Source organism: Suhomyces tanzawaensis, assembly GCF_001661415.1.
Source record: "Suhomyces tanzawaensis NRRL Y-17324 unplaced genomic scaffold CANTAscaffold_4, whole genome shotgun sequence".
Lineage (NCBI taxonomy): Eukaryota > Fungi > Ascomycota > Pichiomycetes > Serinales > Debaryomycetaceae > Suhomyces > Suhomyces tanzawaensis.
In genome coordinates this window covers 1,278,419-1,295,507 of record NW_017963639.1, presented here as the reverse complement: position 1 = coordinate 1,295,507, position 17,089 = coordinate 1,278,419, and the positions used below count along the sequence as shown (strand labels likewise).

General features: G+C 46.5%; 9 protein-coding genes across 9 annotated transcripts; 4 read left to right on the top strand and 5 right to left on the bottom strand.

Annotated features, from left to right (window-relative positions):
• Window positions 1-903: 903 nt before the first annotated feature.
• SYN8 (syntaxin) lies at window positions 904-1,704 on the top strand (the record flags this gene model as incomplete). The annotated part of the gene is made up of 1 exon (XM_020210051.1): window positions 904-1,704. The coding sequence occupies one exon, from the start codon at window positions 904-906 to the stop codon at window positions 1,702-1,704; it is 801 nt and encodes a 266-aa protein (XP_020064551.1).
• Window positions 1,705-2,117: 413 nt separating this feature from the next.
• On the bottom strand, window positions 2,118-2,540 carry CANTADRAFT_51706 (uncharacterized protein; the record flags this gene model as incomplete). The annotated part of the gene is made up of 1 exon (XM_020209979.1): window positions 2,118-2,540. The coding sequence occupies one exon, from the start codon at window positions 2,538-2,540 to the stop codon at window positions 2,118-2,120; it is 423 nt and encodes a 140-aa protein (XP_020064550.1).
• A 973-nt stretch (window positions 2,541-3,513) lies between these two features.
• Window positions 3,514-4,566, bottom strand: CANTADRAFT_30118 (uncharacterized protein; the record flags this gene model as incomplete). Its single annotated transcript, XM_020208332.1, has 1 exon — window positions 3,514-4,566. A coding segment is annotated over one exon (1,053 nt), but the record flags the coding sequence as incomplete, so codon positions are not given.
• A 1,026-nt stretch (window positions 4,567-5,592) lies between these two features.
• On the bottom strand, window positions 5,593-6,126 carry CANTADRAFT_6552 (uncharacterized protein; the record flags this gene model as incomplete). Its single annotated transcript, XM_020210915.1, has 1 exon — window positions 5,593-6,126. The coding sequence occupies one exon, from the start codon at window positions 6,124-6,126 to the stop codon at window positions 5,593-5,595; it is 534 nt and encodes a 177-aa protein (XP_020064548.1).
• Window positions 6,127-6,258: 132 nt separating this feature from the next.
• On the top strand, window positions 6,259-7,851 carry CANTADRAFT_90514 (glutamate--tRNA ligase; the record flags this gene model as incomplete). The annotated part of the gene is made up of 2 exons (XM_020211705.1): window positions 6,259-6,287; window positions 6,357-7,851. 2 exons carry the CDS (start codon window positions 6,259-6,261, stop codon window positions 7,849-7,851), a joined length of 1,524 nt encoding a protein of 507 aa, XP_020064547.1.
• Window positions 7,852-11,287: 3,436 nt separating this feature from the next.
• Window positions 11,288-12,126, top strand: MLC1 (Mlc1p; the record flags this gene model as incomplete). Its single annotated transcript, XM_020211704.1, has 2 exons — window positions 11,288-11,290; window positions 11,698-12,126. 2 exons carry the CDS (start codon window positions 11,288-11,290, stop codon window positions 12,124-12,126), a joined length of 432 nt encoding a protein of 143 aa, XP_020064546.1.
• Window positions 12,127-12,359: 233 nt separating this feature from the next.
• Window positions 12,360-12,905, top strand: CANTADRAFT_52307 (uncharacterized protein; the record flags this gene model as incomplete). The annotated part of the gene is made up of 1 exon (XM_020210062.1): window positions 12,360-12,905. One exon carries the CDS (start codon window positions 12,360-12,362, stop codon window positions 12,903-12,905), a length of 546 nt encoding a protein of 181 aa, XP_020064545.1.
• A 631-nt stretch (window positions 12,906-13,536) lies between these two features.
• CANTADRAFT_51682 (ribosome dissociation factor) lies at window positions 13,537-14,712 on the bottom strand (the record flags this gene model as incomplete). Its single annotated transcript, XM_020209975.1, has 1 exon — window positions 13,537-14,712. The coding sequence occupies one exon, from the start codon at window positions 14,710-14,712 to the stop codon at window positions 13,537-13,539; it is 1,176 nt and encodes a 391-aa protein (XP_020064544.1).
• Window positions 14,713-15,587: 875 nt separating this feature from the next.
• ARC1 (Arc1p) lies at window positions 15,588-16,724 on the bottom strand (the record flags this gene model as incomplete). The annotated part of the gene is made up of 1 exon (XM_020210071.1): window positions 15,588-16,724. The coding sequence occupies one exon, from the start codon at window positions 16,722-16,724 to the stop codon at window positions 15,588-15,590; it is 1,137 nt and encodes a 378-aa protein (XP_020064543.1).
• Between the last annotated feature and the right edge of the window lie 365 nt (window positions 16,725-17,089).

Here is a 17,089-nt window from a genome sequence, read left to right as displayed (position 1 = left end):
TTGGACTCTTCGAGATCTCAAGAGAGGACAATTTGGACAGTTTACCTACAGCAACAATGCTGTAATTTGCCTACTACGAATAGTACAGAGGGTGTACGGCTCAGGCTATTTCTTTGGGGCTACTAAAGCTCAAAGTCACGTGATCATATTTTCCCGAAGTGTTAGAGATCATTTACTCCACATCCAGCCATCTCCGGCGCTCAGAGTTCTGGTGAGATGTTATTGGATATAGCTTCTTGGTTTGCAGAAATGAACTGGCTATTTTCATGTTTTTTTTACATTTTTGGGTGAGGTACTATCTGGAGACCCAGGCACCCGGAAGTCGTCAAATGCACGTGTATAGATATCCGGACAATCCACCGAGATCCAAACCTGGAGATGGACTAGGCCATGTAGTTGATTGCACATGGCGTAGACCCTGTCTATACCCTCGGCTTACTATTTCAGACATAGTGGTACTAAAGGTAATTAGTCCTAATTAGTATAATTATACTATTCAAAATTGGACCCCAGGCTTCGAGTAAATATGAAGAAAATACAAAGGAAACCAACCCTCGAGTCTATCCACCCTATCTGTCGAGTATCGGTGCTGCAGGGCTTTCCTGCGACCAAAACTGCCATGAATGGGCTGTTTGAGCTGTCCTGGAACTGTGGGACATCTGGTCATGTGACCACTTCCCCAGGTCAAATTGCGGATCATTCATCCTTATCTAAACCGCCACTCCACACTCAGAGCTCCTTATCCCAACCACCTTTCCCCTTTCATTTCCCTTTAGAGGTACATATTCACGGGCGGGTAGCTTCAATCCATACAGTAACATCGCATTTGCATCCACTTGAAGCCTTTTGAAGCCTCTTTTCGATTAACGCCAGCCCCCAACACCCAACTGTCATTTCCCTGCTATGCCATCCACAAAAGACGTTCGTAAGGCGTTGACCAAAGTCACAATCAACCTTGATTCTCTTCAATCCAGTCTCGAAGAGAGAGACCGCCTCGTTCAAACGCTCAAACTAACGCCCTCTCCCGATGATAACTACGACTTGATCAACATCATCCAAAAGGTGTTAAAGGCGCTTAATTATATCCAAGACGACTTGGTCTATCTTATTAACCAGGGCGAAGTGGTGGATGAGCTCATCGAGTCGTTCAAGGAGGTATCGTCGAGATACGACCAGTACATTAACGAGCTAACCCACGATGCATACATCACAGTCGAGGAGTATGAGTTCATAAGGAAAGATTTGCCAAAAGAAGAATCAAAGAAACCAAAAACCGTCAGATTTAGAGACGACGTGACTGAGGATAACGAGGAGCTTAGAACGGAGTTGATGGGCACCAGAGCGTTCAAACCGTACAGTGACGACGAGCCACAGACCGACGCGGAATCATTCGACCATGAGACCAACCAACAACTCTTTGCAAAGCACCAGCAGACCCTCCTTGACCAGGACCAGGACCTAGACATACTACACGAATCGATCAAGAGGCAGCATTCTATGGGACGCACCATCAATACAGAGCTAGATGACCATTTGATTCTTTTGAATGACTTAGAGCTGGGTGTTGACGTATCACAGCAGCGGTTGAACTCTGCCACTCATAAGCTTCTGGTGTTCAGAACCAGGGTCGCTGAAAACGGCAGCTTGGTGACCATAGTGGTGTTGACGATCATTGTGATAGTGTTGTTGGTGACCTTGAACTAAAGTTCCTGGGCCGAGTAGGAGTGAGAGATAACCAAAGGGAATTGGATCATTATAGAGTTCTAGATTTCACAATTAGAATGGTGTTCCATGTATTTTTGATCCTCATTTCGTCTCTTTCCTCGGGGAAACAGGTAGATGCTACAGGGTAGTGTTGCTGGAACTCTCGGTATTCTTAACTGTATTAGTGTATGAATAGAATGTAATTTACGAAACGTCGACTGTAATGCTGGTAAGCTCAAATCTATGGAGAATCGCCATTCGAGCCGCTCTAGATCTACCAGAGTGGGGGCTGGGAATGGACGCAAGCTGACGAGGCAGACTTTTGGGATGAAACCAAGTCATAGTATATTGGACCAGACTGCTCAAGAAATGAAACATGTGAGGATAATACTGGCGGGGCTGCTGGAACGCCCCTAGAAGTTGAAGTCGTCGTTTTCCTCCTCGTTCTCGCTGAAGAACCAGATGAACACGATGATGTCTCCGTACACTATCAACCCTCCAATGATACTCATGACCATGGACCCCAATTCGATCAAGCCAGTGTGGTAGAACGTTAAAGGCAATGCAATTCCGCTGACGATCAAGAACCCGGTGAACGACTTGCAGAACTCCAGGAAGGGCGAGGGCCTGTCGCCCTCGTTGTTGTTGAACGTCAAGAAGTCGTCTCTGGAGTTTTCGATGGCTTGTGCTAGGATATTGGGCAAGGGGGCAAGGAGGAAAATGAGGATGACCCACAATGGCTTATAACTATTATACAATGCGCATGACAACAAGATCAAGAGGAACCCCGAAGCCAAGAATGCCGACAAGAAGATGATTTTGTTCAATGGATTCATCTTAGTATGAAGATATGAGTTTATGGGTGAATTGTATACACGTGAGTTTTGGTTAGCGAGGACAAGTGCAGGTTGAGTGCGTGGAGTGAGTATAAGCGAAAGAGGACATGGTTGGGGGGTGGGAGTGTATCGAAGTGTATCGAAGTGTATCGAAGTGTATCGAAGTGTAGTCGGGAGCGAAGTAGATAGGCAATGTAGGGCATGGATGCTGGGAGAGCTGGTCTTCTAGGATATGTTGGCTTGGTTGGCTTTTTGTGCCGTGCCGTCTAAATGGGTTTCCTGCGGCTGCGAAATTGAAACCAGCAGATTATACCTGGTAGTGGCTACTTCGTGTATGTACTGGACTTGACCTTCCTTGGGATATTCACCAGTAATACTTACTGGTGGATATTAAGGGTATCAGTAAATACGCTGAAGTGACCATTCCTTGGTATTCACTAGAGAAATATTAAATGGGAAGAGGCTATGAGAGATCTCCTCTGTTACCTCCTCCACCGTATGTGAAAAAATGTATTCTTGTCATTATTCTTGTTTAAATGAAGGATTGTTATTGGATGTAGTTGTTAAATGTTAAGCAAATATAGCTAAATCTAGTTTCCAGAGTATGGTGAGGATTTTGTTTGCTTCCAAGTATTCCCCAAATATTAATACTATACTACACTAAGCTCTATCTGAATTCTCCTTTCTTTGCTTCGGGCTTTCCTGCTCTGCACGAATACACAAATAAATATGAATTCTACCTGGAATGGGGATACTTCACAGCAATAGAAATTGTACTAGCAGAGGTCCAATTATTGTTAGATTCGATCGGCCATAGAATCTAATGACTCTCTGGTGTACTCGCTCAATACAACATCCTTAATCATGCTCAAATCATAAAACATATTAATCATAGTCACTATTTACAAATACCGAATCCCATACAATACTGCCATACTCTGGCCAGAGCTAAGTCTTATCCCAATCACTCCTCCCTGGAGTTCCAGAACCAACCCCCGTTAGACTTATTAGCACCGTGCTCGACGTTTTCCACCACATTGACCCAGTCCTTCGCATCCAAAGGCTTGGATTTAGTGATCGTCTTAGTCACCAGTGTACCGTCGCTGAAATACTCGGTTCTGATTTCATTCAACTCGACTTCCTTGCTCTCACTGTTCATGTTGTAGGTGGACTGCAGGGAGCTGGAGACGACCTGCTTCGGAGTGTCCAAAGTGGCCGGTTGTGAAGTGGCGACTTCATCAAGTTTCTGGTTCTGCTTGTGGAATCTTCTTCTTCTGTTTGCTCTCTCTTCTCTGGCATTCTGGTACATGATACTCTTCCAGTTCATCAAATCCTCGAGCCTCCTGAAGTAGGTTCCCTTCTCGCCCAAATCAATCACTCCATCCTTCTCTTGAGCACTAGCAGTCTTGATTGCAGAATTGAAGTCTTCTTTGGTGAGGATCCGTTCAGGGAAGTTCTCGTTCTTGTATCTCAAATACTCGACAGGAACCTCGCTGTTTGGGAATAAGCATCTCCAGTAACCCTTGGAGTCCCAGATTGACTCGCCATTCTTGGTCATGCAGTCATTGTAGCTGCGAATGGATGGCGACTTATGGGAGTAGTAGCCAAAGGGAGTCTTTCCGTTCCTGAACGACCCGTGGAAATTGTCGTGGAAACCACTCCAGTTCCCGAACGGGCCTCCAACGAACCCCTCAAAGGTGTCCTTCTCGCCAAAGGGAGAGAATTGCTTGTGGAAGTGGTCTCTGATTTCGTAGAAGCTGGGGTACGCCCTTTCGCCAGTGTTGTAGTTGGATGCAACCTCGGAACCGTGTACCACTGCCCCGGAGCTGAGATACTCGTCTGCCAATTCGTTGGCTCTCTCGTGGGTCTTCTTGTCTAAGTCGTCAAAAAACTTCCACGAGCCTTTCGTCTTCTCATTGATCTCGTTGACTGAATGGAGCGTCAAGTTGTAGACGGATTTGGCGATGGAGGTGAGGTTCTTCTTCAAGTCGTCCACATCGTTCAAGATCTCGTCATAGTGTTGCTTCTTGGGGTCGCCCAGGATCTGGGCCTTTTCGGAGTTGCTCGCGTCTTTGTCGCCGGAAGCTGCCATATCTGTGAGCTAGAGGGTAGTTATTGGTGGAGGGGAATTGGTTTGCCATCCGTGCTTGTAAGGGATGGTCGTGTCGCAGCGCATTTTAGGGTGCAAAAAAGTCCAGAATTTGCCAGAAGCTGGCCAGCCGCACAATGCCAGGAACCGCTGGAGTTGTGGGAGCGGCTGTGAATCTTGATAGACCGAACCTGCTGGTGTACAGCTTACCATATTGGTAGCTTGCAGTTTATCCCCGGGTTTCGGTTTGACGAATGGACCTTGCTAACAATTCTGGGAGCTTGTCAATGTCTCTTTCATGCTTTTATTTAACATAAACTGCTTGTTGGATTTTAATAATTTTAGTTTATTCAAAGTAGTGCAATAAAGCACTATAAATGTGATTCATGGGTGATATCAGCTCAACATCCGCTGATAGCTAAGTTTGACTCAACCTATCTCCGTATGGTGGAGGACTGAAAACTATCCTGAATACATACAATGCCTTGTAGGCAGCTGATCCGTTCGAATATGGAGCCTACACCGGGGAGATTTACCAATAATCGTATACTATTAACTAAACAAGTGAGCGAAATGAACAGTGTCTAATGCAGGATCATAAGATATTAGAAATGGCATGACAGAAGGAATATTAGGGATAAAAATGCAGGTGAACATTAGGTCAGTTTTGAATGCAGAGATAAGGGATGAAGAAATGGATCAATTAACATTAAAACGGAGAAATTAAGGGGAAATGGATGAGACTCGGGAAACTATCCAATAGTAAGTGCTTTGAAAAACGGGACGGGAAACTGACTGGGGTAAAAACTGACTTTATACTGGAAACTGAATTTTGGGAATACTAAACTGACTCTGGGGACTGAAACTGATTTTTGGAGTAAATACTGAGGAGACTTTGAACGGATTGTGATTTCTGGCTGCAGTTCAGGGGATTTCCTGGCACTGGCTGGATGAACTAAACTTCTACCAGTTGCGGCTGCCGTACTGGTTGATGCGGTTCTGCACCATGTAGCTGTGGTCGATGGTGTTGTAGTCGTGCGAGTACTGGGCCTGTTGGTTGGCGCTGACCACTCTTCTTCTCATAGGCATGGCGTTGGGGTTTGGAGGCGTTCTCTTTGGCGACTGTGCCATGTACGCCATCCGCGTCTTGGGAGTGCTCGACATGTCGCCGTTGCCAGGGTAGCTGACCCTGTTGGGGTTCTTGTGGCCATGGTACTCGTTCATGCGGTTGTACTGGAAGCTGGGAGACGCCACGGGCGTGTTCAACAGTGGAGGGCTTAACGTGGGAGTCGACAGCACTGAGCCGTCGCCTGGGATCGCTGGCAAGAACTCCATGTCGGAAAGGACGTCAAACGACTTGTGCATGTAGAACTTGTTCATGATCCCCTTGTAGGCCTGGAGGCGCTGGTTGTCAAGGGGAATGGAGGTGCCGAGGCCCGCAACCGCCACCGTGGTGCTGGCACTGGACATGCCATTTCTCGAGGGGAAGCTCTCCATGATAGTGTTGTGAAGATGCTGGAGGCGCTAAGAAGAATGTTGGTGATGGTGAAAATTTTGGTGGTGCGCACAAATGCAGTCTGGGGAATCAACAGAATTGCACCTTTGACCACACTGCAAAAACATCCACCAATGACCACACCGATATTTGCACCGTTGCGGTTGGTGGCGCTGAGCCGAAGCTATGCAACGTCGCTCAGGGGCGGTAGCAGGCTCAAAAAGGCCGCTAGCACCTCCAAAACGCCTCCATCCATCCATCCTACCACTCCAGTGAGAACTCGTTTTGCACCTTCTCCCACTGGCTATTTGCACTTGGGATCGCTACGAACAGCTCTCTACAACTACCTTCTTGCCAGAAGCACAGGTGGCCAGTTCCTCCTCCGGCTCGAGGACACTGACAGAACACGCTTAGTGCCAGATGCTGAGCAAAACATTTACGACAGTCTCCGTTGGTGCAACATGACAGTGGACGAGGGTCCCGAAACAGGCGGCAAATACGGTCCATACAGACAGTCGGACAGAAAGGACATCTACCAGCACTACGTGCAGATCTTGCTCGACAAGGGCTTAGCGTACCGTTGCAGCTGCTCCAAGGACCGCTTGAACAGCTTGCGCGAATCGGCCATGAAATTGAAGCCACCCACCACCGTCACCTACGACCGAAAATGCGCATTTGACCCCCAACACAGCCATACCAGCGACGACAGCGTCATCAGGTTCAAATCCCCAGACAAATACGAGCAGTTTGACGATTTGCTCCACGGCAAATTGGACCTCCAGCCTCAGTACAACTACAACGACCGCAGATACGACGATATTGTGATCATGAAGTCCGACGGCTTGCCCACCTACCACTTCGCCAACGTAGTGGACGACCATCTCATGAAAATCACCCATGTGATCAGAGGTGAAGAGTGGCTACCATCGACCCCCAAACACATCGCATTATACCGTGCATTCGGGTGGGAGCCCCCCTCTTACGTCCACATCCCCCTCTTGACATCTTTGGGCGACAAAAAGCTCTCCAAGAGACAAGGAGACATCGGCATTTTGAGCATGAAGGAAAAAGGCATCTTACCAGAAGCATTGGTCAATTTCGTGGCATTGTTCGGATGGTCACCTCCACGTGAAACTCCGGGGGTCAGCACCAGCGAGTCAATGACCCTAGACCAAATCATCAAGAGCTTCTCTTTGGACCACTTGACCAAGGGAAATGCTAAAGTTAACGACTCCAAATTGTATTTCTTCAACAAGCACCATATTACCCTGGCAATTAATGATCCTCAGAAGTTCCAAGAATTGGTTGACAGCAACTTTGATAAGTTTCACAGTTTTAGTGGTGGAAAATACAACAAAGACTATTTTGCCAAAGTACTCAAATACCTAGGCCCAAGCTTGTCGTCCTTGGATGAAATAGAAACCCTCCACAGATACATTTACGAACCTGTGAATTACGCAGAACTCACTAAAATTCCATCGCCCGATTTCGTACATATATTGGACAGGCTTTTACACCTTTCAAGTACATCATTTGACGAAAACGTTAAACTTTTGTTAAAGGAAAACCCGGAGCTAACCAAAAAAGACATCTTTCAAACTGTTCGTTTTGCGTTGTCTGGAGGCACTTCTGGTTTGACGATTCCTCTTTTGATCGACTTACTCGGGGAGCAAGAGTTCAAGGAAAGATTGACCAGAGCCACAGAAGTAATAATAAAAAAAGCGTAGGTTATATGCCTAGGAAAACTAATTGCAAGTTCGTGGACATTGCTACATTAATTAATATTGATCTATGGCTAATTAGCTTATCTATTGAAGATCCACAGGATTCATTCCAATCCAAAATCTATCCAGCTACCCGAACAAAATCCATATAGTCTGGATTCTTCGAATCCTTCTCAACTGGCCCTATAAATGGCCCTGTATATATACAATGAACCACCATATCCGGGTGATAATACAAACCTGTCAATAGTTTTGGAGTAACCAAAAAGTATTGTGACTTGTTGTTTTGACAAGCAGTGTGAACCAAGTATCTATGTGCCATTTTTTCATTCTTTGGATCCATACCTTGGTTAATTTCATCCACTACTCGCAATGGAGCATCTGTAAGTCCTTGCAATGCCATTATGAAAAAAATGGTGGAAACCGCTCTCTCGCCTCCTGATTGAGATTGGTGATCCAATACCTTTAGTTCGGACTCCAGTCTAAACTTGACCAAAATCTGCAACTTCCAATCCTGATACCGCTCACTTTTTGCCAATTCAACTCGACCATCACTAGCAACTTTAGAGAACCTCTTATTGAAAGCCACAGATATTTTCAGCACCAACTCGGTGAGTTCTGGCTCCCAAGTTTTTCTGATCAAGGAGATCTGAGAGAGCAAATTTTCCCTACGCTCAATAATTCTTGGTAAATCATTCTCTGCACGAGATATCTCGTCGTTTTTCTTCTTCAAACTCTCAATAGAACCCTGATCGGCTGTAGACTTGATGGACTTCTCGTTTTCTAATTGTTGTATCTTTTCCCTAATATGGTCCTCAGTAAATATTTCTTTCTCCATATACTCTTTTGCTAATGTACTCAAGATTTCCTTCTGTTCTGGAGTGTATTTTTCACTTTGTTTTCTGATTTCATTGGCTGCCTGACTGTTTTTTATTTCATTGTATTTTTTCTTGGTTTCCAGAACTATCTTGCTCAATTCCTCAAGTTTTTTTCCTATTTCTTCCATCAACACTTTGAGATTGGCATCCTTATTTTGTGCCTGAAGGAGCTGTAGTTCTGCTATGTTGAGACTGATCTCACTTCGAGCCAATTCGTGAGAATATTGGGATAATGTAGACATTTTCTCGCATCTAGCGGTGTATTTTTCCTGTATTTTAGCTTTGACCTGGTTGATCTTGTCGGTATAATCCTTTTGTGACTCACGCTCCAATGTTTTAATTGCTTCTTCTTTAGATTTGATTCTACCATCAAGGTTTGCCTGTGCACTTTTCAAATGGCGGAGTTCATCGATCTTTGACTTCAACGTGTCCAGCTCATGAAGGAGGACCAGTTTCTCGTCATCAACTAGTTTGATTTCATCTTGAATGGACTTAACTTGTACCCTTGCTTCTCTCTCTCTATGCTTCAGTTCGAGAATCCTCTCTTGAAGATCTTGCTTAGCTTCAGAGGTAAGGCCGGTGGTACCAAAATAATGTGATCTGGGATTAATCTTTTCCGTGGAGTAAAAGAGCTGTCTTGAGCCATAGTTGGATCTTTGGACAGTAAACAAGAGATCCCCTGCAATAAATTTACGGAATGGAATCTGATCATTATTCCCTGGTGAGGTCAATCTTTGGATTTCGTTGTCACTCAAGCTTCTCTTAGAGACAGGAATATTGTGGATTTTGGAGGTATCAAACAACATATTCAACACCTCGTCTGGACCCGAAATATAATCCGACAAAAATCCCAGAAATCCATAAGCGCTCAATTGCTCTTGCAGCATTGATGGTCTGGGTTTTTCTTTTTCGTTTGTGAATCTGACTGGAAAATTGAGCTTCTTGACATTGAATGCATAATCAGTGATCTTCCTGTAATTTTCTTGTGAGGACACAGTTATAGAGAACAAGGTATTGTTATCAATTACCTTTTCTAAGTAATGCGCATAACTCTTGTCTGTCACGTCACAGCATACAACTGGTGCTTCGGAATATAAACCCTTAAACTCTGGTTTTGCCCTTAACTCGACATGAGCATTGTATGAACCGTCTCTCACTGGGTTATGATATCTCGGAGTTGGCTCCAACACATCGAGCTTGTCTTTGCTGTTCAATTTGTCTTCGTATCTTTTGCAATCATTCATTGCCATCTTGAGAAAGTTGTGTGGACGGGCTAAGCTATCGTTCAAGGTCTCCAATTGGGAGTTCTTTGAGTCTATAAGATCTTTCCTGGAATTCGATAGATCCACCAATTCTTTCAACTGATTGTCATCAACCACTTGGACCTTGCTACGGCTTCGTACCAACTGCTCTCGTTCGGACCTCAACTTCTCCAATTGCTTCTTCTTATCGGCAGACTTGTTTGTCAATGCTTCTGCTGTTGCAATTAATCGATCGATATCCAAGTTTATGGTCTCATACTCGGATTTTCCGATTGCAAAGTTCTTCTTGAGGTCCTCGTTGGAACCTTGAATAGCTTCGAGCGCTTGTGCGCTCTGCCTTACAGCTGCGAGAGCCCCTTCCAGGGCCTCGAGAATGGAGGCTACTTCTGATCTAAATTTGATCAAGTTGGCTTTGGCCTCATCCTTCTGTTGTTTGAGATGGCCCTGTTTCTTCTTCAAGTCCGACAATTGAGCAAAAGGCAAGAGCTGGACGTGATTACTCAAGTCCGCGGTTACTCGCTCGTATTCCTTATACTTCTGGGCCTCCTCTTCCAAGCCGTCACGTTCTTCTTTCAATTTGGAAAGCACCTCTTGCAAATTGGATATTCTGGCCTCCAAGGTATTCTTTTCACCGTCGATGGAGATCAAGTTTTCATGCTGCTCCAACAAATGTCCATCGCCAAGCGTCCTCTCTGTCTCCAACAATAACTTCTCTGGCGAGAGGCCAGCGAACTCGGCCACTCGTTCCTGGGGCAAGAAGTGGCACAAGTTGTCCAACTGGATGTTCAAGGCCCTGCACTTGAGCTTGACCGCTTTTTCCGTGGTGCTCTTGTTGTTCATGGTCCAGGTGGACTCCTTTTCTGTGAACGACCGCTGGATGCGGAGGGGGGGCTTTCCGTCCACGTCCTTCATGGTGATCTCGATGGACCCTCGGGTCTCACCGCTCTTGATCATGGACTTCATGCTCTTCCGCTTGATGAGGTCGAGCTTGCCACCTAGTCCAAGGCAGATGGCTGCCACCAACGTGCTCTTGCCTGTCCCGTTAGGACCAATGATCATGTTGAGCGATGGCGACAAGTTGAACTCAGCATAGTTATAGGTGGTGAAGTTGCGGATGGTGACCTTGATGATGTATCCTGGACGGAATTTGTCGGGAGCACCATTGAGCTTCCTTCGCTTGGACGCGTCCTGGGTGTACTGGGAGAGGTGCCCAAGATCTGACACGCTTAGCATCGAGGAAGGCATGGACTGGTGGATAGGTACAGAATCTGTTTTGGGCGCGTAACTGTCCGTGCCGCGATGGCAAGAGGGCCTAGAAAGATGTGGGAGAAACGAGCTCCACAGAAGTGATGGTGTGCTGATACGAGCAGGGGCAGTAGATGGCGGTGTAGCTGTGCTGATGCCGCTTTCTGGGGCCGCTAGAGCTGCTCACTGGCCCAGGGGCTCGTCATTACCTCCTGATACACCCCAGGGGATCATGTTCATAATTACGTAAGAATGTTTGATCCGTTACGTAACTGTTGTTTACGTGGGAGAAAACCAAAAAACATCCGTCTACTCCAACCACTACTACAACCATGGTACGTTAGCCCCCACGGCAGGCCTACGCAGCTATGAGCGTGTCCCGAAACACTCTTGCTGCTCTTTGCTGGCAGCCGTCCTTTGGCGCCGCCAATGCAGCCTCCTGATCCCGCTTTACTAACCACCAGTCCCAAAACACCAAGACCTACAAGGACGCATTTGCCCTCTTCGACAAGAAGGGCACCGGAAAGATCCCCGTCGAACACTTGGGCGACTTGTTGAGAGCCGTGGGCCAGAACCCCACCTTGGCTGAGATCTCGGAGTTGCAGAGCTCGATCAAGTCCAACGAGTTCGATTTCGACACATACCAGAACATCATCGGCAGACCCGACGGATTCAAGCCTTTGGGGTTGCCCGAGGACTACATCAAGGGCTTTCAGGTCTTCGACAAGGACCAGACCGGGTACATTGGCGTCGGTGAGTTGAGATACATCTTGACGTCCATTGGCGAGAAGTTGACAGACTCCGAGGTCGACGACTTGTTGAAGGGTGTCAACGTCACCTCCGACGGCAACGTGGACTACGTCGAGTTTGTCAAGTCCATTTTGGACCAATAGACGTCTGGATTCTACGACGCCAAACAGCCACGCTGGTGCCCCTCTGGCGCCACGCTGCCCCCACCACTCGAAGCTGAGGAGTTCCTCCCACTGCCCTCGTTGTGGACCCCCACTACCCTCTGGGTGTAGAGCACAACCTCCTATATAGTTTCATATACCCTGTTGAGATTTTGTGTAAATGTCGCGGTATGAAAACCACCAGCGATTCCATTCCAAAGACTCCATCCATCGCCATGTCGCTAGCAGATGCTCCAGACTTGCGTGTCAACGAGCGGCTCCACCTCTACCCGTACGAACGGCTCGAGGCGCTCAGCATCACCAGTGGCATAGTGGGGGGCCTCGCAGGCTTCTACGACGGCCTCAAGTCGTCATCGTTGCGATACTTGACAGAAAACGGTCACAGACTTCCCCAGACTGTGGGAGGCTGGTACTTCTACCACAAGAAGAAGAACTACGTGATGATTGTCACTGGTGGTAAGACTGCTGTGCACCAAGGCTTGAAGTACTCGATGTCTGTGGGAGGGTTTTTTGGGCTCGAATACTTGATAGACACCTATGTCAGAGGAGGCACAAAGGACTTCATGAACACCACAGTGGCTGCTGGCTTGTTTGCAGGAGCCTACGGCAAGTACTACCACTTGAGCAGGATCCAGGTGCGCAACTACGTGCGGAACGGAACCATGTTGGGGTTGATGTTGGGGTTGGCCCAAGACATGCTTATTTACCGAAGAGGAGGAAGCGTGTGGTATGTGGACAAGATGAAGAAAATGGAGGCTTAGAAGAAAGAGTTCTCTCGTGAAGCTCTCTACGGTAACGAGGAATCCTCATGTTATAATGATACTATTCTGACGAGGTTTCTAATGCTAGAATACTGCATTCATAAACATCTGCGCTGGCTACTGAACATAATGAACAGTACAATTAATAACTGGGCCTTGGCAGATCCAAGGAATCAAATGTTCAACCGTGAAGTGGTGATCAATTCTGAACTGATCGAATACCGTTCCAAAAATCCTGAAAATAGTATATCAGCACCTTAAAAGGAGAAAGTAGGATCAAAAATGCCTAATCTCGTTCCTTAAGCGTTCTCACGTTTCAGGCTGTACTTTTCAGTGCACTTATTATCGATTATAAACCTGTGTTTTATAGATTAACGAACAAACTTAATTATTCGAAATTGAACCACCAACCTCACGAACGTGGGATTTACTCCGAGAGTAAGCGATCCAATAGTTAGTTGGCCACCGATTGAAAATTGAAGATACGTAAGGCATATTCTTGTAGCCCAAAGGAAAGAAAGTGTAAGTTGTCGTCAACCCGGCGATCGCGTCAAGCTCAGCCAGTAGCTTATTATAAGCCATCATGGATCTCCTACATTTCATAATAATCCCTTACATTCACTCTATTCTATCATTCCTCCTCATCAGAATCGTCCAAGTCCGGCACAGGGTACTTTAACAACGCAGCTATTCCCGTCAACTGGTCAAGTTGAATGCCCGATTCGTGCAAGCTGGAGAAAATAAATACCTCGGCTCCGTTGCGCTTGGCTCTTTCTGTCAACTCAATGTAGTCCTTTCTTTGCTGGATGTCATCACTTCTGAACAAGGTATCTGTGACCATCAAGTACCTGACTGCGTCCATGTCGATGGCCTTGGTGACCTCGTCAAGACCGTACCATGCTCTGCCATCGTCCAAGTTCAACGCCAGGTGGAACTGGTCGAGAACCTCCGATTCCTTCAAGAATCTGGTATCGCTCAATCTCTTTTTGGTGGCAGGGTCTTCCATCACCTCCTGCAAACCCTGGAGGTATCCGGTGGACGAATGGGCCACCAAGAACTTGTGCTTGTTCTTCAAGATGTCATTGTAGACCTTGGACGACTCGTGGTTCGAGTTGGAGCATTCTTGGAGGATTTTCTCGTAGAGGGTCTTTCCCACAAACCCTGGAGATGCTATTATGATGACCTTCAACTTGTTGAAGTCGAAATTCCTCACCATGGTGTCGATGACCATGGCGTAGAACTTGTTCATGGCCTTCTCTACCTCGCTGTTTCCGTAGTCCTTGTTCTTTCTTGGAATTGACTTTTCCACCTTGGCCTGGAGCTTGGTCATGCTTTCGGTGACGTAGCAGAAATGGGCTATTCCCTCTTGTAGCACGATGGCACCGATGTCTGCCTTCTTTTCTATGGATGCAAGCTCGTCGAGCAACTTCATGTCGTACTGGTCCCAGCTCTCCTTCAAGATGGTGATGTCCTTGCCAAGTTCGACCTCTGCCGTGTGGTAACTGTTCAAGGGCACGAACTCGTGGGGCTCGATGGACTTTCCGCTCAACCGCATACCCTCGTCGGACGCAACGTAGTCGATGTCCTCGAGACTCAACTTCAACTTGACCAACACCTTCTCCATCTTGCTCTTGCCTTTCTGGACGGCTGTTTGGTTGCCTTTCTTGACATTACGATGGGTGAGCACCAGAACCACATCGCCGATGGAGAGGAGGTTATAGATATACCACAAGTCCTCTGAGTCCTGGGGCACAAGCGTGAGTGCCACGTTCTTGTCTTTGAGCTTGACCTTGGACTTGATAATCATGGTGTGGAGGTAGCAATTGCTTAGTGAAAGAAAAACGGTGTATGGATAAAAAAGATTGAGATAGCGAGCGTGGAGATGTTGCACGGCTGCGATGACTCTATCGACGAGAATTAGTCACGAAGTCGCCCACGGGAAAAGCGAGAGGAGCTTATTGAGAGAGTTGGGGGGGTTGGGCACTTTGTTGATGGGCTATCTTGATGTCACCAGTAGGGAATGTGGCATAAGTGTCTAGAGTAGAGAGCAAGAGGGAACTATCAGTGACTCCACGAACGATATTATTCAAAATGGATTTTATAAATAATTAACAACCGTCGATTGGTGAGTTGGATTGACAAGCACAGGCCTAGAAATACCAAGCCAAGTACCCTTAACTCAATACTCTGAAGTAACTCACCAGCTACCATTTCAGTACTGGCTGATAGTTTGTTTCTTCTCTCAGTGATAAGAACTAACTCGACTGAATTATTCAGATATCGAATAGTGTTCAAGTTTGTCTACATCCAGTATTTCGCAGCCGAGTAAATAATGGAAAGCTTTTCATCCTACTTCTCTGAATTAATGAAAACATCCTTGCTTCACCACTTACACACCCAGCAATTCTCATCATTGCTGTGAACAGCGACTATATGTTCTCGGTTTCCCAGTCTCCTAGAGGGAAAGCTGCGAATTCTGAATCCATTACTTTCCTTGTCGGGACAAAGAGCATCTAGAAAGGAACAGAACCCAGAGTGGTAATACGTCTCCTTGATAATTTGATCACCAATTCGTTCGAAAAGCTGTAGAGATACTGGTCGGAAAGGACACAGCTGATATTAAATAGCACTCTAATGGATGTCGATAATTTGCTACTATATTAATTGATTTGCTCTAGCTAATTACTTGACATCAGCCTTGACAAGAGTGCTGTTCTTACAGAATTCGCCCTTGGCGTTGACCAACTTCTTTGGCTCCTTGCCCTCCTCAGTGTAAGTGATCTCGAAGTTCTCGGTGGTGGAAAACAATGCCTGACAAGTTTCCCAAACCTTCTTCTTTGGGTTCAATTGCTTTTCTGGGGTACCGTCGAAGCTTTCGAAGAAAAGCTTGTCACCAGCCTTGGAACCAGCTGGTGGGTTGACAAATTCAACAGTACTTTCGTTGGAGGCACACAACACCATACCCATGGACTTGATACCTCTCATGGCAACTGGCTTCAAGTTGGCAATAACCACAACATATCTTTCTTGCATATCTTCGAGAGGGACGTACTTCACCAAACCAGAACAGATGGTTCTTGGACCGGTTTCTTCACCCAAATCAATGGTAGAAACGTACAAAGAGTCAGCGTTAGGATGCTTTTCTGCCTTTTGGATGAAACCAACTCTGAAGTCAATCAAGGCTGGGGTGGCTGGAACTGGAGCAGCAGCAGCTTGTTGCTTAGCGTTTTGCTCAGCCTTGGCCTTGGCCTTAGCTTCCTTCTTGGCCTTAGCAGCAGCAGCTCTGGCTTGCTTTTCTTCTTCGGTCAATTCCTTTCCGCCAGTGGCAGCTTCGGCTTGCTTGGCTGGGGCTTCCTTGGCGGCAGCTGGAGCAGCGGCGGCGGCAGCTGGAGCAGCGGCGGCGGCAGCTGGCTTCTTCTTTTCCTTGACTTCTCTTGGGAGTTCGACATCGTAGTTCAAGGTCAACTTTTGATCTTGTGGGACCTCGAAGAGGGTGTTTTGGACCAAATCAGCCCATCTCAAGATGTGTCTGTGCTTAGCCAAGTCTTCGTTGGAGGTCCATTTGGAAGCCAATGGCAAAACCTTTTCGAAAACGACCAAATCGGTCTTGGAGGGAGTGTTTCCAGTGACAAAGGTCTTGGTTCTTAAGGAGTCATTCAATGCTACCACCGATTCTGGTTCATCGAATCTGGTGGATAAGGTGTCAAACTGGGCAGCCAAAGCCTTTTGTTCGGCGCTAAATTGTGGGAATGAGGCTTCGTCGGCCTTGGAAGCTTCTCCTAACTTCAATTTGTTGAATTTTGCGATGAAATCAGCCATTCTGGGTGTGATGAAAGTTGCAAGATGGGGTACGGTTATCTAAATCCTTGAGAATTTTTTCATGGTCACGTGCTTAGGTATGAGTTTTGCAACTACATGGAGGTGGTGGATCGTTGGATCGTGAGTTGCGAGAGGTGTCCAGTCACTGTTTCTCGGAGTATTGTAGTGTGGATTTTAGCCAGTTAACGGTACTTTGCCACCCCCCTATTTTTTATGTTATTAGGTGTTATGAGATTTTACCCTGAAGTTGTAGATCTAATCGTAGAAATGAATGAAAAATTGGAATTCTGGCTAAAAGTTATCAAAAACTGCGCTTGTATGCGAATAATCTCCCATTTTTCAGGCTTGGAATAATTTATGGGATG